At 54.0% G+C, this 21,483-nt stretch overlaps 1 protein-coding gene across 1 annotated transcript in view; it reads right to left on the bottom strand.

Moving 5' to 3' along the window:
- Jph3 (junctophilin 3) overlaps window positions 1-21,483 on the bottom strand; it is a 59,841-nt gene that overhangs the window by 18,140 nt on the left and 20,218 nt on the right. The window contains exon 2 of the mRNA XM_048437429.3: window positions 18,862-19,639. Coding sequence (XP_048293386.1) covers window positions 18,862-19,639 — 778 coding nt within the window. The remainder of the gene's footprint in view (window positions 1-18,861; window positions 19,640-21,483) is intronic.

Raw genomic sequence — 21,483 nt, 5'->3', positions numbered from 1 at the left:
AAAATAACGAAGTTCTAAAGCCCTCATTGCAAGCAGTCACACGTGGTGAGTGGAGCAGAGGCCCCACATCTTTGCTGTCATCGGAGGCACCAGTTCTCCACGGAAGCATCCACTGAACCAATTTGTCCATTGCTGGACAGAGATGCTGGACACAGGCAGGTGCTAGGGCCCGGGCACAGAACAGTGCCTGTCCTGTAAGGGAAGGACTAGCAGAAGGCTGGCACAGTGGCCTGCAGTATTGAAGGCCACACAGAGAAGCAAGACCGGGTCACAGAGTAGACACACTAACAATATGTAGAAGATCACCCTTGGGCCCTGTGGACAGCACATTGGAGGCATAAGTGAAATTTTGGCTTCTCTCTCCAAGAAGTATTTGCTTTGTTTGGCTTTGGTTTCTTGGGATGGGGGTCTCACTATGTACCCCACACGTTCCAAATGGGCAATCCTCTTGTCTCAGCCTCCAGAGTGGCTCCAAGAAACCTCGCCGTGGATATGCAGATACTCTAAAACTCAATAAAGCCTGCAATCTAGAGCACTTCCGGTCACAGCATCCTGGCCGCTCTGAGCTCTGTGGTTCCCACACGTCAGACATGGGACATGAGGATGCTAGAGCCACGTCACCTGCTCTGCCTCACTCCTGGCTTTTTCACTTAACACCACCCCTTGGCATCTGTGTGCTATCAGTTAACTATAGACTTTCTCGGTTCTGGTCACTGAGTTGCCCCAAGTTCGGTGTGGCCACACGTCATTTCCTATAATTCCAAGTCCTGACCCAACGATGACCTGTGTGTTTGACTTTTGTAACACAAATCTGTCTTTGGGATAAATTTCTGTAAGTGTGATCTCCAAGTTAAGGCACAGCGGGGACACCAAGGCCTGTGCTGTGTCGGGCAGGACAAGAGCTCTCTCAGAAGGTCTGTCCACAGCCCTCCTGCTGGGTGGGTCAGCAAAGCTTACCCATCTCTCCCAAGCTGACAAGCTAGGGGGCATCGCCGCAACGTGGCTTTAATCTGTATTTCTATTTTTGTTTTTCCTTTTTATCATTGTTGAGACAGGGTCTCGTGTAACCCAGGCTGACCTCCAGCTTAGAATGTAGCAAAAGATGACCTTGGACAGTTCTCTCTAAATCCGGAATGCTAGGGTGATAGGCACGTACCTCCGTGCCTGTATTTATTATTATTATTATTATTATTATTATTATTATTATTATTATTATTACTATTGATGTGTTTCTGTATATCAATGTCTCATGTGTATACATGAGAACTTTTGGGAGCCAGAAGAGGGCATTGGTCCTCTCGGAGCTAGCGTTGCAGGTGTTTGTGAGCTGCCCAGCATGGATGCTGGAATCTGAACTCTGGTCCCCATGATAGGACAGGAAGTGCTCTTAGCCACTGAGCCATCTCTCCAACACCTACACCTGGTTTTATGTAGTACGAGAGGTTGAACCCAGGGCTTGGCGTGAGGTAGTTGGGTTGACTGTCTGATGGTGTGCTGGTGTTTGAGCCCAGGGCTTTGTACAGGTAGGTACGCGCTCTACAGGTGAGCTGTATCCTCGCCTGAAACAGGCTCTTGCTTTGTGGCAAGAATCTCGTTGGTCTCCAAGTTGCAGTCCTGCCTCAGCCTCCCCGGTATTGAGACGAAAAGAGTTCACTGCCACAGCCGGCAGTTTGAATTCGGAGCTAGGCTTCACATAGTAAAGAAATCAAGTTCTTTGTGCTTCATTTTGCACACCTGGGGTTCACTTCTGAGTGAGGTGTGAGGCAGAGATTTCCATTTTCCTATGCCCTACATGGAGCTCAAATTGGCCCAGTCAATGAATACCACACACGATCTGCATCAGCTAAGTGCCACCATCTGAAAGTCATGTCCCCCACGGCCTCCTTTCTTGCCCTATTAGCGCAGCCTCCTGTGGACACCTCCTTGTTGACTGGAACCTCACCAGTGCCACTGCTGCCGAGATGAAGAAGACCAGGGCTGGCTTCCGAAGTGGGCTTAGAAAACCAATTTTATAATGCTACACGGTCCAACAAGAGAAGGGCAAGGATTTACTGGCAGAAATGGCAGTTAGCAGCTCTGAAGTTCCTCATGGGCAGGGCTCTGCTCAGAATATTGCTGTCATAACATACAGGCTGCAGGGGTGACCCAGTGTCACAGGCAGAGAAACAGTTACTAGGAGGGGAAGCTGGGCGAAGGCTCATCCCCTCCAGTGCTGAGTCCGCCGGGGTCAGAGAGCTCTTGGCCAGTCAGAGAAAAGGCCCCACTCACACCAACCAGTTTCTGTGTGGGGGGAAGGATGGAGAGGATGTATCTCAGTTGTCATGACAACCCCAGGGCTCTAGGCGCTCGGGAAGCCTGAGAAATGCAAAGGCAGGTCGATTTTTAAGCATTCTTTCACCCTCCTTCCGGTGCCTCCCCTCACCTTCAGGCCTCCTATCTATCTTTAGATCCAGCACCCCCTCTTTTCCCTCACCCCACAGCCCACCCCCGTGCCCAGGAATAGCAGGCAAACCATGTGAACTGTATGAGGAACAGCCTAGAGACCCACTGAAGAGGGCAGTCCTCCCACCAGGCTGAGCTCAGGGTCTTTCCCCAGGGGACGGCGTGGATCCTGGACACAGGAATTGGGGCAGGGGTCAGGCACGGGCTTACGTAAAAGCAGAAGCCTCATGTGTGAGGATGGAGCCACAGTAGCCTAAACCTGTTTCCAGCCTCTTATGCATTCCTAGTGCCGAGTGTACATCTAATCTTTGGGTAACTCTGCTCTACTCAGTTAAAAGTGGAATCGTGTGTCTGGAGAGGCCCCCAATCCCTGGCCTTTACAGACAGAAACCTCAAACTTCAGGTGATGAGGCAACACCAGGGGAAGAGGAAACCTCACACATGGGGTCTCGAGCAGAACCACTTCCTCCCCAGGAGAAGTCCAAGCGGATCATATGTGATGACCCCGCTTCTCTCTCTACCCTGGGCCTTGGCACCAGCCCATAGCCAACAGGCAAAGCAGCAGCAGCCCCACACCATGAGGACATGTCTGCTATGGCACTGCCTGGCCACCAGGTTCCAGATCCCCATGGGGCAGAGGGCAGAGAGGAAGTCGGCCTTCTCTATCAGCAGGACCCCAGCATCCTCGCAGGAGTTCACTGAGACCAAGAGGAGCCTGAACCCAGGGCCAGGGGACTGTCTGGGAGTGAGCTGCACTCAGGTCATCAGCAGTCTTCCCTGCCTTGGTTGGCTTCCTCGCCCAGATAAAAGTACTGGGAACTTCAAGGTGGTAACCATGAGTATTCTCTGTGAGACAAGCCGGGTCGGGCACAGGCTGAGGTGACTGCATAGCACAGGCCCAAGACCAATCCTGTGACCTCACCTAGTGACAGGTTCTGACGTCTCCCAACACTCCAAATTCCCGAGCTAAACCTCATCTCTGAGGTCCTGTCCTGCCAACCATGATGGAGTCCCTGGATTTCACCTTTGTGCTCCCATGTGAGCGGGGCATGTGGCAGGATGCTCCCCAATGAGCCAAGGGTGGGGTGAGTCTAGGGCAGCCCCACAGGTACTGGTTGAATGCAGTCAACAGATGAAGGCCACTCTCGAGAACGCTGTCTGCACAGGCAGGCAGCAACCGAGGACAGAGTCAGGTGGAGCTCAGAGACCTGTCCGCAACTCCTCACACAGTAGGGCCGCAGATCCCAGTCCAACGAGGGGGAGGACAGGAGGAGCAGAAAGAGGAGGGGAGAAGGAAGGGAAGAAGAGAGAGGAGAGCAGAAGGAAGGGAGAGGGAAAGGGAAGGAGGAGGAGAGAGTGGGCGGGGGGGCATTGGGCAGAGAGGAGGGGGAAAGGAAGGCAGTGCCTGAGCAGGACTGGAAGGCCTGTGGCTGCTCTGGGCTCCACCACTCAGATCTGGATTTGAAACACAACTGTTGACAGAAGAGAGGAAACCAAGGACCTCAGAGGACCTCAGGTTACAGCAGAAATGTCAATCAAAGCCTTGACTCTGTACCTAGGCTTCTGGGAAAAAAACTAATGTCCTGAACAGGGTTTGCCAGGGACCCGGGCCTGAATGCCACCTGGCACCCAGTTCTTTCACCATCGGAGCAGCACGAAGCAGGGCAGAGCTCTCACTTCCAGTGGTGTCAGCCTGAGTACCATGTCTGGGTCACCCCAAGAACTGTAGGGGATCAGCAATGGCTCAGATGGCAGACAAGGAGCCAGAGGGGGACAGGGGCTGGGGTCCAAAGTCCCGGAACCCTGTTCCCACAGCACAGGTGTGAACCTGAGTGCTGTTCAAATGTGACCAAGGCCCTTTCCTCATTGACTCCTTGCCCCCACAGCTGGACACAGAGGTCATTGTCCCTACTGTGTAGGACCCTCAGCTCACTGCCCATCTCCACCCAGCAGGTAGACACTCAAACACCCACATAGAGCTTCCTGAAAGAGGAAACAGGGGCTGCCAGGAACCATTTCTTTGTGATTTTTGAATTCTCCAAAGGCCTGGCCTCCAGGGGCCTCAGAGAGGATTAATGAGGTGTTTGTAATGTGCACCAGGTCTCTAGAGACCAGAACCCAGAGCACACTGGAGTTAGTGCCAGAGTTGAGCTTGACATCCAGGGAGTGGAAGGAGTGGGGTGCGGAAGCAGGGCCGGGAGGCCCAGTCATAGCCCATCCCAGTCCACTGTGCCAAAGCCAGAGAGAGAGCTAGGGACCCTGGCTGTGAACTACTCCAGCATCACTAGGTGTCACTTCATGCCCACTCTCCTCATTCAGTTCCTACCTGACACCAGACGAGGTGGCCCCCCTAAAAGATACACCCTCCTCTTCCCCCATCCCTGCAATGAATGACCTGCAGCATTCAGAAGAGAGTTTGTATATATGATTAAGGGGAGAACCTAGAGAGGCCAGCAAGATGGCTCAGCGGGTAAAGGGAGCTTACCGTCAAGCTGGACGACCCAAGTTCAATTCCCAGAACCCACATGGTGGAAGGAGAGAATCACCTCCTCCAAGCTATCATCTGACCTACACACACACACACACACACACACACACACACACAAAGGGAGAACCTTGAGGTGAGTTCACCCAGGCCCTAGCTGTCACCACTAGTGTGCTTAAGAGACAGATTTCATTCCAGGCATGGTGACACATATCTGTAATCCTAGCACTTGGGAGGCAGAGGCAAGAAGATTAGGAGTTCAAAGTCAGCCTCAGCTACAGCAGAATCTAGCTAGCCTGGTCTACATGAGACCCTGTCTCAAAACAAACAACAGAAAAGAAGGGAAGAGGAAGAGGGTGAGGAGGAGGGTACCTTTCAGAGAGAAGCCATGTAAAGACAGTCGGAGACTGGATTGGTATGGCCATGAGCCAAGGGATGCCAAGGATGCTATGGATGCTGGAAGAAGCAGGAAGGACTCTCCTGAAACCTGAAGGGGGTGTGGTCCTCTGTGGACCCGCATCTCCTCATTCAGGCCTCTGACGGTCCAGACCAAGAGAGCACAGTCCTTGCTTGCACTGAGCCTTCGGTCATCAACCCTCTGCTACAGAGCCCCAGAAAACAACAGGGACAACAGTGGGGACCATGTCACAGCACTGGCTGCTGCAGTGTGCGCTGGCACTGCCAGGCTGCAGACGGGTAACCAGGTGCATGCCTCAGCCTTCTAGCTGGTGTGACAGGTAGATGACGAGACAGTCTACCTCACAAGGCCTTGTGGGCACAGGGAAATCAGGGGTTTCTACATACTCACACAAGACGTAACTCACGTTCATCAGAAATCAAATTATCTGGCTTTCCACGTCTGTAGACGCTGCCTCTGTCTGCAGATCTGAGTTGGGCACCTGAGGATGAACCAGGTAAGGAGCTGAGGGGTTGGATACAGGAGGGAGTAGGTACCCAGGGCTATTTCAGAGCTGATGACAGCCCTCATGACAATCAAAATCCACATCCGCCGACAGGGATGGAATTTAGGCTTGGAGTTCACAGGGGTAAGAGCGGCTGTGGACTCAGTGTGGCAGGGGAGGGGCATCAGGCTTCCCCATCACTGAGTCAAGTCCAGTTTCTGCAGGCCCTGCCCCTGCACATTAAGTCTGAGCCTAGGGGAAGAGGGCTGGCTGAGTTTTGCCTCTCTGACTGGTTCAGCATCTGCAAGGTGCGGCCACCTGCAAAATCACAGGCAAAGGAAGTGTCTCAGAACCCGATGACATGAACTGGCTGTTGGGGCAGCACTCTGAGCAGAAGGGACTTCAAGGGGGCCCCAGGGCTCGCCCCCGCCCTGCCCTGAGACCTTATACATTGGACCAGCCAAAGCCTGCTTGGACTTTATGTGGTCACCAGCCAAAGCCATCCAGGCAAGGCAGCGTTGCAACTCACAGGCCTTGGGCAGCTAGTTGACCCAGGTGTCCTGGATAGGCACCCAAGTGCTACCCTGGGGAGGAAGGTTCTAGTTGGTCCCCTCTGAGTGGGATGAGAGCAGGGCCAGACTGGGGAGGAAGCGGAGCAGCATTGGCTGCTGTGTGTCACCCTGAGAGGAACGGCATTGAGCACCATCTGCTTGCCCGGGTCAACAAGACAGAAGTCCAGAGGGGCTGATGTGTGAGTGTAGGTGACAGCTGGAATCCCTCAAAGTGCAGATCTGGACTGAGACTCACCCTGACACACAGCACTTAGCTGGCTGCCATAGAGCTCACCGAGACACCAGGCAGGGGTCCGATGAAGCCAGTGAGGAGCTGCCAGCCTGGCTAGGTCACAGTTCTGCCCTGGGAGTCCTGGCTTCGAGAAACTGGAGTGGACAGAACTTAGGGGTGCTGCACTGGACTCCTCCCTCTAAGCTGACTGGCCGAAGGGTGACTGTCAACTGACTCTGCCCCATCGAGAACACTCTCAAGATTCCTGCCCAGGCTCCATTCCTCACTCCTGCCTTCAGGAGACCTTCATTTCCAACTCGACCAGTCTGCAGGTGCCCACCAAGTTGCACACCCGGTGACGGGCAGAAGATGAAGATGGCATGGTTGTAACCACGAGCAACCAAGACTCAAGGCACCTTCCCAGCTGTGTGTCTGCCTCTTCATCTACACAGGACGCAGGACACACACGGAGGAGTGGGGAGAGCAAGCACTTGCCCGAGATGGGTCTTAGAGACCCTACAGGCCCATGGGGGGGTGTAGAGGTGCCGTAAGACACAGACAGGGCACCTGTGTCAGAGCCTGGGGTCCCGGTACTGTGGAGGAGACATGCAGTCCAGGCTAGATGAGCACCAGCTGCGTGCCTGCCAGCCGAGCTTGCCATCTCCCCATTATCCACTAACCTCGAGGAACAGCGTAAGGACCCGCCAGGTGGGGGCACTACTGAGCCGGCAGAGGCAGGGAGGCTGGCTTTATCTGGTTTTGTCTGTGTCTAAGAAAGTTTAATTCCTCTATTATATAAAAGAGCAGAGCCTCTGGGAGGATGAAGGGAAACATCAGAAAGATTGAGTTTGACAGCCAGGCATTCAGGAAGCTGAGGCAGGAGGATTACTGTCAGTTTGAGGCTGGCCAGGATGACATGGCAAGAGTATGTTCAAAATTTCAGTAGCTAACTAAATGAATGAGTGGACACACGCTTCAGGTGAGCCCCACAGGAGGAGGCTGGGAGGTGTAGGAGGGCCCAGAGTGCCAGACAAGGCCTGGCCCTTCACCCCAAGCTCAGCCTTCACTCCCCGCCAACACATGGGCAAGCCCAGGCAGGCGACGGAAACAACCTTCCATGGGGTGTAAGCCTAAGGTGAGCCCAGTGATAGGCCCTCACCTCCCTGCCTCACCAGCCCACCTCCACCTGCCTCCAGCTCCTCATCATATCCCTCAAGCCCCCCGAGACATGGAAGGAGTCCAGGTCTGGCCAGCACCCAGAGTCCAGGTCCCTGTGAGGCATTTCTTTTCAACCCCTCAACACTTCCATATGACTTTTCAACGCAAGGCCATTCCCCCCCACACACACACACACCACAGAACAGGGACACCGCTAAAACAGATGCCTGCACATCTGGACACCATAGCATGGGCGGGTGAACTGCACCACAATTACGCGGCTGTGTAGATGGGGCTGGAGAGACACAGGAGGGCAGGAAGCTGATAACAACACAGCAGGGTCAGCCAAGCGGGGGGGGGGGGTGGTGGCGGTGGCGCACACCTTTAATCACGGCATTTGGGAGGCAGAAGCAGGCAGATCTCTGTAAGTTCAAGGCCAGCCTGGTCTACAGTTCCAGGACAGTCAGGGCTACACAGAGAGACCCTGTAAGGAAAAAACAAAACAATAACCAAAAAAATCTAGCAGGGTTAGAACACAGACACACCCACGAAAGCATCCCCTGAACTTGGAAATGACACTGGTTTCTGGGGGCTGCTGGGAAGTTGCTGTGACGGGTCTAGAGGAAAGGCTGGGCTGGGTGGCGAGTCCTAGGGTGCAGGAAGCCGGGGTGCAGAGGTGCATTCTATGTCTTCTGACATGGGTAGTGAGGGACTGCTGGAACTTGGAGATGAGGAAGGCCGGGGTTCTCTTCTGTCTGAGCAGGTGTCCCACCAGTCATGATTGAGGGGAGAGCACATTTTCCTCAACCCTGCTATCCCTCAAGAACCAGCTTTTATGATGGCCAGCAGGCTGGGAGTGAGAGGGGAGCCATGTTTGCTGGGCACAGAGGTGCCATTCTGAAGAAAGACGCTGGCGATGATTGCATGTATTTGACATCATGAACTTAACAAGATGATAATTTTGTTCTGTGGGTTTTATAAAAATATTTATGTGTACGTGTTCACACATGTGCACACGTATGTGGAGGTCAAAGATCAGTCCTGGGCCTCTTCCTCAGTTCCTGTCTACCTTGCCTTGTGTGTGTTTGTCTGTCTGTCTCAAGACAGGGTCTCTCTTTGTAATAGCGCTGGCTGTCCTGGAACTAGCTATGCAGAACAGGCTGGCCTTGAACTCACAGAGATCCGCCTGCCTCTGCCTCCCAAGTGCTGGGATTAAAGGCATGCGCCACCACTGCCCAGACACCTTGTTTTTTTGAACATGTTCTCTCCCTGGCCCAAGAGTGCAGATTAAACTGGACTTGCTGGCCAGTGAGCCTCAGAGACCTCAGCCTCCACCACCCCAGTGCTGGGAACAAGTATGAGCCACCACGGCTGCCTTTTTAATGGAGCTTCTAGGGATTGAGTTCAGGTTCCCGAGCTTGCGAGGCAAGCGCTTGGCCAGCTGAGTCATCTCCCTGGCCGCTTGCATCACAATCTTTAAAAATCGCAAACAAAATACCATAGAGTTAGTGAGATGGTTCAGGGGTCAAGAGCAATGAAGTTATCATTGACCTCTGACCTCCACACACACAGAGGCATGGATGAGCACACTTGCACACACATGTGAACACACATGATAACACACACACACACACACACACACAATGCTGGGGCATCTGGGAAAACCTACCTCTAGAGCTTTAAGTTAACAAAGTTCAGACAACAAACAACCCTCCCCTAGAAACAGGTGAGCCTATAACGGAAGCTCCTAATCAACGGAGACCCACCTCCCACCCAGATCTGGCCTTCTACCTTCTAACCCTTCTCGACCCAATGCCTTAGGCAGCCACTGCCGTCCAATCAGTGATAGCCTTGAGCCCAGCACCCTAGCCTCCCCAACAGCTGGTCTCCACAAGAGGCAGGCTGCGACGCCAGGGCGGGGTGTCTGGGCCTGCTGTGGGTGCTCCAGCTGGGCACAGCTAAGTGGCAACTGAGGTCACAGCAACTGTGGCGCCCTGCCGGTAATAGCTCCTTTGCTCAGCCACTTCACATAATTGCTTCTCAAGGCACCAGCCATCAGGGCCGCCCTGCTGGGAAAATCACTAACAGAGCCCTGGGGCTGGGAAGGGGAGGCCTCGGGACTGTGGAAGGTAGTGGGCTCCCATGGCAGCCCAGTCCTGTCAATGGGCCTCAGCTTGGGGGCTGGGGAAGTGAGGCCGTCTCTCAGCCAATTCAGGGGTGACACGTCCCTCCACGTGCTGGGAGCTAGTACCTTCTAAAGGCCCCACATGTGTCTGTCAGCCGGGTGGTAAAGGCCCTGACTTAGTTCACTGTGTCCATCCTGGTTCCATGGCGGGAATCCACAGGTGAAGAAAGAAGGAGAAAGGGAGAGGGAATGGAGGGGATGGGCTGACAGAGAAAGCTAAGGAAGCCGAGATGAGGAGTGAAGAAGTAAGGGAGGTAGGGAGATAAAAGGAGAGAGAGGCAGAGGCAGACATGAAGAGATACAGCAACAGAGACAGGGTTGGTGACAGGCAGAACACCCTCACCTCCATACTCAGAGGGAAAAGACAGAGTACAGAAGGCCTCAGCTGTTCATCTGCCCTGGGTTTGGGAACAGCAGGCCTTGGCTGTCCCTTACCTCTGTGATTTGGAGAAATCTAATACAGCCACCACAATCATGCCTCACTGTGGAACATCTACCCTGACACCAACCTGGAGGCCCCAGGGCATATGGGCAGACTCTTGGCTCAGAGAACAAGTGGGCTCCACAGAGCAGCTGCCATGCAGAGGTGTGGCAGCCAGAGACCCAGGGGGAGACTGTGGGCTGAGGGACATAGGCCCTGAGAGTGACTGCCCCGGTCAGGGTGGCAAATGTGGGTGTCGATTCCCCATTGTGCTGACCCCTTCTCTCTCGTTAGACTAAAGCCACCAACACTGATTTGGACCCCTGTGACCTGGATTAGGACCATGTTTCCCAGCCTCTCTTGCAACTGGGTGTGCTCACAATGTGACCGCGCCTTCTCTCTCCTCCTTCTTGAGATCACGGCATGAACTGAGGCCATGCTTAGTGGGGGGCTACTGGAGACCTGGGCGCTCAACCTCACTGAACAGCTCTGCCCAGCACGAACAGGTCCTGAGGTGAAGCAACCTTGGGTTGCTGAAGGAACAGCTCTGCCTGCTGGAGCATCTGCCTCCTTCCCCTTGCCTCGTGTCTCAGAGGTCACTAAAGACAGGCCTGCAGGGAGGGTTCTGAGTTAGGTGAGTCAACACACGGGACCAACTGTATGGCTCTGCTCCTGAAGGAGCCCTCCTGCCAGTGCCCTCGTGTGTGCTCCAGGGCACCGTCTTGGGCAGCACTGTGCTCTCGGAGAGCTCAGCCTCACGCCAGGGAGCCTAGCTGCAACTTGCATGGATTTAACGTTCAAAGGCCGCAAATATGTACTGAAAAACCAAACTGAGCGATTCCCTCAGATAAGGTATAAAGTGAACCATAAACCCAGGGAAAGACTTAGCGCCAACGGTTATTAGGGAGGACGGAGGAAAACTGAGGGGTGAGGATCACAGTTCAAGGCCAATCTGAACTACAAACCCCCAGAGAGACACCACGTCCCACCCGCTGGAATGGTAGAATAGAGGAGATGGCTGACACCAAGCGCTGGCAAGGAATAGAGAGATCCACACCACGTCACCCAGCAGCTGTACAAACAGATCAGCAAAGTCACCACGGGACTCGGGAAAACGGCACACAGGTCCATGAGCATCCAAGTCAGCCTTATCCACAGCAGACAAGAGTGGAGACACGCCAAGCGTCCATGGGATAATGAGTGGGTACTTAAACATATGGACTATCACCTGAGCATCAACAGGAATGGCCGCTGAGAGCGTGATATGAACGGAAAGCTAATACAGGAACAAAAGGCCTCGTGGGGTGGGACGCTGGTTATGTGAGAAGTCCAGAGACAGGAAGCAGATTCAAGTTCTGCGCTGAGGACTGGGAACAGAGAGTGGGTAGTGCTGCACCTGAGGTGATGAGGTTGTTCTGGGAGTGGGCACTTTGTCATAGTGGCCATGGGGCTCTGTTAGCAGGAGGAAGAGGTTCTCGGAAGAGTCAGTGTGGCTGGAGCCGTGGTGTGTGAGGAGACCACAGGACCGGTCGGTCAGCTATGTCAGATGTCACAGCAAGGTCTAGCATCAACCTCACAAAGAACCAGTGCAAAGTAGAGGGTGAGCCGAGCCTGACAGTGGCCACCCATCACTCCGGAGACTCAGGCTACGGCAGTAGGCTCGAACACAGCCCCTTTCTCAGGCATGTGAACTGCCTGAGCAAGCAGAGGCACTGTGAGCTCCCTGCAAAAGGTACAGGTAGGCCTAACAAAGGCAGAGGAAGAACAAAGACAGCCCGCTGTGACGACAGCCTGTCACTGAAAGATGCAGAGACCCAGTACAGCGTCCGCCCCTGGGAACAAAGGGCACAGGAGCTGATGTCTCGATACCCCAGGCTGAGTCCACTGGGGTCAGCTTGACCCCTGGGATGAGCATACGGACACACTAGTGACATGGTATATGTATGGCATGTGGTACAGGACTCCACTTGCCATCCTACAGAGTTTAGACACCTGCCGAGGTCACAGACAGCTGAGCCACTTAGCACTTCTGCAAGAAGATGGGGAAAGGGCATTTAGTGAGAAGGTCAGAATGGATTCAGAAGAGACACCATGATGTTACCAAATCCCAGGACAGACCACTAAGATCCCATGGAAGCCCATCCCAGGGATCTTCTAAACAGCAACAGGCTCATTTAGGAAAAGGAGAGTGCTATGGGCCTGAGTCCCACAGATCCTTCACCTGCTCAGGACTGCAGGACTCGGGTCCAGTGAGCTGTGGACACAGCTCCTTCACCTGCTCGGGACTGCAGGATTCAGGCCCAGTGAGCTGTGGACACAGCAGGCCCCAGCTGACTTGTTTCTCTTCTGAATCCTGCTGAGCCCCTGAGAATCCAGGTGACAGTTGCTTGAGACTGTGCAGCGATCCTAGACTACCATGTGACCAGCAGTTCCATAGGAAGGGCATGTGACAGCTGTCCTAACTGTGGCTTCCAACCACAGGGTCTATTTGTTTACAGCAAGGTGAGAGCCCTTGCGGTGGGGACCAGGAGGCAGTGCTGGCATGGGCATAGCCTGCCCACATTCCCAAGCTTATGGGCCTATGAGAAATACCACAGAAGGTGCCAGACAGCCAAGGTCACGATATCCCAGCTCACCGAGGCAGAACTGAGGCTTTTGGGTAAACCCAGAACCCTGGATGGTGTACACCAGCCATTCGCCTCCAGTGTCCCCTCAGCTGCTCCTGCATCTAGTCACTTCCCAGGACCCCAAAACATGCCCCCCCCCGTTCAGTTTCAAGCTGCATGTCTGAGCACAAACAGATGGGCCTTTGCCCACCAGAGGTGTGACTGGCCTCCCACAGGGGCAGGAGCCTAACCCTGGACCAGGAAGTGCTATACTGGGGGGCAGAGCTGCCAGTGGGGGAACAAGGGGACTTGAGTATTCTCTGGGGTGCTCAGAGGCAGGCAGGGCCTGTGGCCAGATTAGTAAGCATGTAAACCTCGAGCTCCACCAGCTACATAGATTTGCCAAAACACAGAAGAGCTGAAATCGAGGTGTGGTCTGCATCGGGCCCCTCCAGATCGACTCCAGAAGAACCCCTTCTCTTAACTTGTCCAATGTCTAGACGTTGCTTGCATTCCTTGTTCCTGGGCTCTTTTTCCAGCTTTGTACTTCACAGCTCTAACCTCTGCTTTCACAGCCGCCCTCGTGCGAGGACCCTGTGATGACACCGGGCCATCTGAGGGGGGAGGTCCATGATAATCACCCACTTCCACATCCTCAACAACATCTGCAAAGTCCTCTTGCCATGAGAGGTGACATAGTCACAGGTTCTGGGCTTGAGAAGTGGGTGCACTTCAGGGGTCTCTGTTCAGCCCCTTGGAACACATCCATAATCCCAGGACCCCTCAGCCTCCTCCTGGGAGCTGCATCCGCCACAGGCTCACAGCCTGCATCTCTCAGCAGACCATAATGCTACAGGGGAGGGCGGTGCAGAAATGGGAAGGGTAGCAGGATGTCCTCTGCAGCCGTACTCCTAGACTGCAAGACTAGAAATGCCCAGAACATTCCGACCGAGGAAGGGCTCCAGAGCAAGGGCTCCAGCCACATGAACACCCACATCTCAGGCAGTGAAGAAATGGGTACACTGGGCTGCACCAGTGGGGAGACTCCTGGGACGAGAGGACAAGAAGGGACAAGCTCAGAGAACCAGTCACAGTGCAATGCCAGCCTCACTAGGCAAGTGTGGCACATGTACAGCAGGTCTCCTTGGCACAAAGAGGGCTGAGATCTCAGGTTCCAGCCCTAAACCTGTCTGTCCACTTATTCCAGGCACCCACGACAACTATTAGTGACAGGACAGCCACTCTATTAAGTCAAACGGGGTCACTTGAAGACAGCAACTCGGAGGCTCACGGGTGAGCATCACCCATGGCATAGATAGGATGGACAAGAACAAGTCATGGGATGAGTCACAGCCTGGGAAGGGTGGAGTGGGGTGGTGCCAGACAGCACCGCTCACCTCAGAATGGTGCCTGGCGAAAGCCCTGGGAGAACACAGGGAAAGCCTGACCCAAAGGTTGGGGGGGGGTTCATGAATTGTTTACTTATGGGATTTTCCGTAAGATACTTTCGGAGAGACCACAGTTGATCACAGGAAGATGCATGGATGAGAAGGACCATGGCATTTGCATGCAGTGCTGAGGGGACAGGCTTAGCTCAAGATGGTACACAGGGACTTCCTATCCCTTAACAAGGACATGTTATTTGAGTACAATAATGGGGACTGGCAGGGGCTGGACACTCTCCTGAGTGGGCCTATTCACAGGCTTACACACCCACTTTCCCAGAGGTAGTGTTGCATAAAGACTCATATTTTATTTCTCACTTAATGGCTTTGTGTCCATGTGTTAATGTGTATTTGTGTGTGCGGTACCCATGGAGACCAGAGGAGGGCGTCTGAGCCCTTGGAGCTGGAGCTATAGGTGGGTGGGTAATGCCTGATGTGGGTGTTGAGAACTGAACTTGAGTCCCCCTAACCCCCAAGCATTTCCCCAGCCCCAGCGCTGTATTTAAAGGGTACTTCAAGGTGCCAGAGCTCCCTTGCCTCCACTAAGATGGGCCTCAGGAGGGGTTCTCCAAGAGTGAAGGCATCTCTCAGAGTTAACTCTCCTTGTGCCTGTCCCCAGCCTTGCTGGAGCTGTCGCCAAGATGGCCTGGAATGTCTGATAAGGATGCCATGGGCAGTTTCTCACTACACTTACCGAAGGAGCCCTGACATGCAGGCTGAGAATGGAGCAGCATGGCCCCGTGACTCTGTCATCTTGATGGTAACCATGATGATCCCAGGGATGGACACTCTGCAGTGGCAGCACAGCTGCTTATGGCTCTTGCTGGACTCAAGGCTCCGTGAGTCACTGGCCATCTTCAAAGCTCTGTGAGTCCCTTGCCATCTGCACCCTATCAGCACTAGCCTCTGGTTCCCCGCCTTGGTTCTCACATTCTAAGCTCACTGGGAAGATGCAGGAGACATGGATTCAGGCTCACAGCCTGGGGTGGTGGCTTGCCTTCTAGATGATGCTTCACTGCCTCCCCACCTCCAACACAAGACTCTGGGTACCAGGAGTCAGCACTCGGAGCAGTGCTGGGATGACACCAGCGATGATGATGGGACCAGCCGTAAACCGGGCCCCACATCATGGGCTCCACCACCCTCTAGTGCAGGGGTTCTCAGCCTTCCTAGTACGGTGACCCTTTAATAGTTCCTTGTGTTGTAGTGACCCACTCCCAACCATAAAATTACCTCCTTGCTACTCACAACTGTAATTTTGCTACTGTTGTAAACTGTGATATAAATATCTGATAGGCTGGATATCTGATATGTAACCCCAAAAGGGGTCATGACCCATGGGTTGATAACCACCACTCTAGTGGGAACGCTTGCTTATAGAGCAGCCTGCCCTGACCATTTGGCAGTGACAATAGAGTTGAGCACAGGTCCCTGCTGTTTTCAAGGCCAGAGTCTAAGAAGCTGGTTCCTGACGGCTGGTGAGGGTCTGATGCCTCCTGTCTTTCCTATTAGCCACATCCAGGCCAGACTCCACAGCATGGCACATGCCAATAACCTAAGATTAGCCTGGAGGGCACCCAGGGAACGGGCATACCTGTACATAATACACGATATGGGTCCCATACTGTGTGGGGGTAGAATGGGGGACACTTTCATCAACTGGCTTCTTTCTCAAAAGACTCTGAAATTGCATCTGTGTAAATGCAGAACCAGGGTCCATTTCATCTCATGGTCATGCCACTGATAAGGAAACAGGACCGGGCCATCTCTATAACCTTAGCCATGCAGAAAACAAGCCTAGGGTCAGGCATTCATTGGGAGTGGAGCACATGGATGTGCTTCATGGTTTCAACAGACTAGATTGGAGCCCGTGGGTGTGCATGTAGGTCTGTTGGTGCCCTGGTGCACAAGGATACACATGTCTCCTCCCTGCCTCCTCCCTCCACTCGTCCCTTTGCCCACTAGGGAAAACACAACAGAGGAACCACAGGAGACAGAAACAGTAGCTGACTGGCCAGGACCCAAGGCCCTGGTGAGTGACTCAGAGTTCACTCACACCCAGGTTGATCCCAACTTCTCTGAGTCCTCCTTGTCCTCATATGCCTGCCTCTGGGCTTTCCTGAGGTGTGGAGGCCACTGTGTGCCAACCTCTGTATAGCTTGGCATTCTCACACTCTGAGGAAAGCAGGCCAGGGGCAGGTGCTGGGAACAGCATGGCTCCTTTGCCATAGCTGAGGAAACTGAGGCTCAGAGAGAAACACCGACTACGAGGGTTGAGGGCTCTCCCCGCATGGGCTTGGGTCCAACTCCGCCTCCCTGTTCCAGGGAGACCAGCTTCACCCAGGCTCCCATGGCATCTATATAGAAACTACCTTGGGTCCCCTGTTCTCATGCCTAACACTGGGGATCTGGTGGTGGGTTACATGGGGCATCAGGTCTGTGGAAGGTATCCCGTAATACTTGCTCCTGCTTCTCAAATCCTCATTCATGAAGTCTTCTAAAGCCAAGCACGGCATCATGTGCCTTTAATCCCAGCACTCAGAAGGCAAAGGTCGGCAGATCTCTTTGAGTTTAGGGCCAGCCTGGCTTTCACAGTGAGCTCCAGGATAGCCAGAGCTACATAGAGAGACTTTGTCTCAAGCAAACAACCAAACAACAACAAAGAATTCATCTGGGGCCTGACAGGGCTGTGGCCAGCAACCCTAGCCTCTGAGCTGTCCCTCATCCACCAGGGTTCCAAAATACAAGGGAGACAGTAAAACAAAACAACCAGAAGTTAGTTCTTTGGATGCTTGGGGGTGCTGGGGTGCACATATCAGCTTTCAGCCAGCACCGTGGCCTTCTGGCTGTTATTTCCCAACTTTCTGTATGCGGTAAAGGCGCTGCTTATGTTCACAACAGTAAAAACTCCTAGAGCTGAGCAGGTTCCTAAAATCCCTGATGAGCAGCCACACTTGCCACTCACAGCCACTTCCTGGTGGTGTTGGGGGCAGTGGGAGGGGCTAACACAGGGTAGGGTCCGACCGCAATACTGAGGTAGAAATTCTGCCAGCAGAATTCTGCCAGGTAGAATTTTTTCAGCATTTTAAAGCTACTGTGCTCCCTTCTAGACCACAGACACCACGGGCGGACAGGTGTCCCACTAGCTGACACCTGTGCTCTGGACTGTGGATCAAAGGTACATACCACCAAAGTTTACCTTGGGGAACCAACAACTTTATTGGGTTTCCTTACAGAGCCTGGGTGGAGGTTACTGACAGGAATATGGGTGCTTTCCCCAAAAGGCCACTCTGAAAAGTCTTTACCCAGAACAGCTGTTGGCTTCCCCATAGCCATACAGATGGAGCCTCTGCCCCCCTAATCCTTCCCCCACCTACATCCTCTAGCCCTCCCCCAAGACCTACAGAGCACGTGCAATCAGGGCAGAAGAGCACACAGCTATTTGCAATGGGGGAATTGGCTACTCAGGTGAGGGCTCCTCACCCCACTTCTAAGAGAAAGTCAACAACCAATAAACTGAGCCGTGATGATCTCCTGCAAGTGGGCGCAGGTGATCTGGTGAAGACGGTGGTAGATTGGCTCAGTGGATAACCCTGTACAACACCCTCACAAAGCTATCTAATAGGTACGTCACTGCATAGCACAGAGGCACACACGGGCAAGTTCTGGGCTTCCCACAATCCTCAAGCCTGAGACTGTGGCTCCTTGGCTCCCCTGTCTGCTGCCTCCTGACCCTCACAGACTGGCTGAGACCAGCCCAGGCTCCTATACTTGCCTCTGTGGGTTCCAGGGAGCCAGCCTGGGGCACCTTCCCCAGCCCTGAGGCTAACACAATGCACTGACACCGAGCAATAAAAACCACAGGATGTTTCCTGGGGTCCGATGGCCCCCCTGAACCCCAAGTTTAATGCCGCATGGTCTGAGTGGGGCAGCCCCTCACTGCCACCTCAGCTGTTCTGTCCCCCTGGAAGAGATGTCTCTTGGGGCCCTGTGGACCCCCCAGCCACAGATCTGGGCCACTGAAGTAGCTTCCAGTCTCCTCCCATGTCCCTGAGGCAGAGGGCACCAGCCAGCAGGAGGCATGCCAACAGAACAGCAGCCTTCTCCGTCCATCAGTGGTTCACAGGAACAAAACACACTTAGACATATATAAAAGATAAGAGGCATCTCCTCCCTTTCTGCAGCCTCTGGACTCCCTCCTAGCCTGTTGAATAGGAAGCTGCAGGTCCCCAAGCCCTCTCAGACCATCTCCTTGCCCCACCTCTGCCCATAATCACCCGAGCACCTCCAAGGAACACCAAAACTCTGTGGGGGACAGAGAGAGGACCACTGTGCAGGCCTCACATGGGGCAAGGCACCTATGGGCAGAGCAGATCATGAACACCTGCTTGGTGACCAAAGACAGGTACTGTAGGACACTCTGCCCAACCCTACCTGGACGCGGCGATCTCAGCCTTCTGCTTGGCGATGGTGGCTGCCCGCTCGGCTGCCTCCACGGCCCGGTCCACCTTCTCCCGGATCTTACTGGCACGCAGCGGGATGAGGTTCTTGCGCTTGCCGCTCACGAGTACGTTCTGCTTGTATTTCCCCTCCTCCTTGGTGCCATCGGGGAACGTCATGCACCCGTAGCCGTGCCGCCGGTTGCTGACCCACTCGCCCTCATACTTGAGCCCGTCGGAGCGCTGGCTCACACCGAAGCCTGAGCGTTTGTCGTTCTTCCACTCGCCCACATAGGTCTCAGTGGTGGTGGCGTCGATGTCGTCCTCGATGACGGCCAGCTCGGCCTCGGCCTCACCCAGGCTGATGGTGGAGTGGATGTCGCTGGCCGTGGAGCTCACGGTGCTCATGCCCGCCTCGCTGCGGAAGGAGCTCTGCTTGCTTCGCTGGCTGGCCAGGCTGCTCTTGGATTCAGACTTGCGCAGCTTCAGGCCGCTCAGCAGGGAGCGCCGGAACAGCCCCTTCTTCTTGCTCTTTAGGATCTCCGAGTCACTGTGGGCCACCAGCACGAAGCCACCGCGAGACACGGCTGGGCTGCCGGCCACTGCCGGGGAGGCATCCGGGTGCAGCGCCGCACCGTTGGTGTGCTCGCTGCGCAGGGAGTTGATGGACGTCCTCAGGGGCGAGCGGATGACTGCGGCCATGCCATAGGGGACACTCTGCCGCACACCGTAGCCCTGGCGCATGCCACCAACCCATTGGCCCTGGTACGTCCCTGGGGAGACAAAAGAGAGAGGGGTGAGCTCTTGGAGCAGGGTGTGGGCGACAGGTGTGTGGAACACCCACATCCACCTGCCCCTCAGAACCTCTTCACTGAGGGTGACTCCCAAGTGGGTTTACCTGGGCACAGAGGCAGGCAGAGGAGCCACAGCGAGGCTGCAAATTGACCTCACTGGTGGTCATGTTCAAAGGCGCCCCTGTCCTGTATCCCATGGCTGGATTCTGAGACTGCAGTAGGGTATAATACAGAGAGGTAGAGTCCAGAGTGACCCTGGGGAGCCTTCAGAGGGAGGTAAAAGAGGGGGGGAAGCATGGCCTGTAGAATGCTGAAGGCCACGAGTCTATTGAGGGCACCACTTAGGGAGAGTGAGGTCCCCGCTGCTGCTACTGGAGGTGTCCAGAAGGCTAGCCAGTCTACTCGGTGGGCACACCTAGAAGAGCATCAGGTGCATGGGGAAGGGACATTAAAATTAGCAGACCACAAACACACATCAGAATCAGGAGCAAAGAAACATGCCACCTCTATACTGCACTGTCCACAGGAGTCTAAAACAACTCCGTGTCAATAATGGTCAGCCTCGTGGCAAAGTCATGACATGGAAAATTAGCCAAGAAAAGTTGGATGTATTGATGTCACCATACCAAGGCACAACCTTTGCACCATGAAAGTAAAAGCAGCCAGGCATCAAAGGGCAAATCCTCCTGGTTCCACCTACAGGGGTAAAGACCCAGGGGCTGGAACAGGATCATGGCTAATGCCCCTCACTGGGGACCATGTTTCCACTTGGGTGATGGAGAAGTTCTAGAGTAGATAGTGACTACATGGTGGCATGTTTAATACCACTGAACAGCATGCTGAAAGGTGCCACGGTTTGTGCTTCGGAGGCTGAGGCAGGAGGATTACTTGAGCCCAGAAACTCAGAGCCAACCTGGGCAACACAGCCAAATTCTTTCTCTAAATAAGGAAGGGTGGTTAAGGGCCAGGTGGTGGTGGTGCATGCTTTTAATCCCAGCACTCGGAAGGCAGAGGCAGGCAGATCTCTGTGAGTTCGAGGCCAGCCTGGCTTACAAGAGCAAGTTCCAGGACAGGCTCCAAAGCTACAGAGAGAAATCCTGCCTCGAAAAAACAAAACAAAAATGTAAGAATGTGTGTGTGTGTGTGTGTGTGTGTGTGTGTGTGTGTGTACATATTCATGGATGTGTGCAAGTGTGCACATCTGAGCAGAGGTGAGTTGTTGGTGGCTGATTCGATTGCTGTTCTCCACTTTATTAAGACTTAAGATTTTTAGTTAAAGTATCTTAACTAAAATGTTCTAAAAGATTTAACTTTTAATTTCATTTATGTGTGTTTCCCCGTGTGTACTCTGTGCACCACATGCATGCCGTGCAGAGGCCAGAAGAGGGCATCAGATCCCCTGGAACTGGAGGTTGAGAGCCACCTAAAGTGGGTGTTGGGAACTGAACTTGCGACCTCTGGAAGCGCAGGGCACACTCTCTGCCACTGAGCCGTCTCTCCAGATGCTCCACCTTACCCTTTGAGACAAGAGCTCGCTAAACCTGGAGCTCACCAATTCAGGTAGACTGGCTGGTCAGGAAGCACCAGGGATCCACCGGCTCGGTGCTGCAGTTACAGGCATGTGCCACACACCTGGCTTTTTACATAGGTGCTCGGATTGAACGCAGGTCCCCGCACTTGTATGGCAAGCACTGTACTGACTGAGCCATCTCCCGAGCCCCAAGATGTTAAGAAGGCACTAAAAACAACAAGGGGACAAGGGGACATTCAGACCCCCACTCCCGTTCCTGTCTTGCTCTGCTATGACTGTCTGACTGGAGGCA

This window comes from Myodes glareolus, chromosome 22, assembly GCF_982192425.1.
Source record: "Myodes glareolus chromosome 22, mMyoGla1.1, whole genome shotgun sequence".
Lineage (NCBI taxonomy): Eukaryota > Metazoa > Chordata > Mammalia > Rodentia > Cricetidae > Myodes > Myodes glareolus.
The sequence above is the reverse complement of the archived record's forward strand: the minus strand, read 5'-3'. Positions and strand labels throughout refer to the sequence as shown.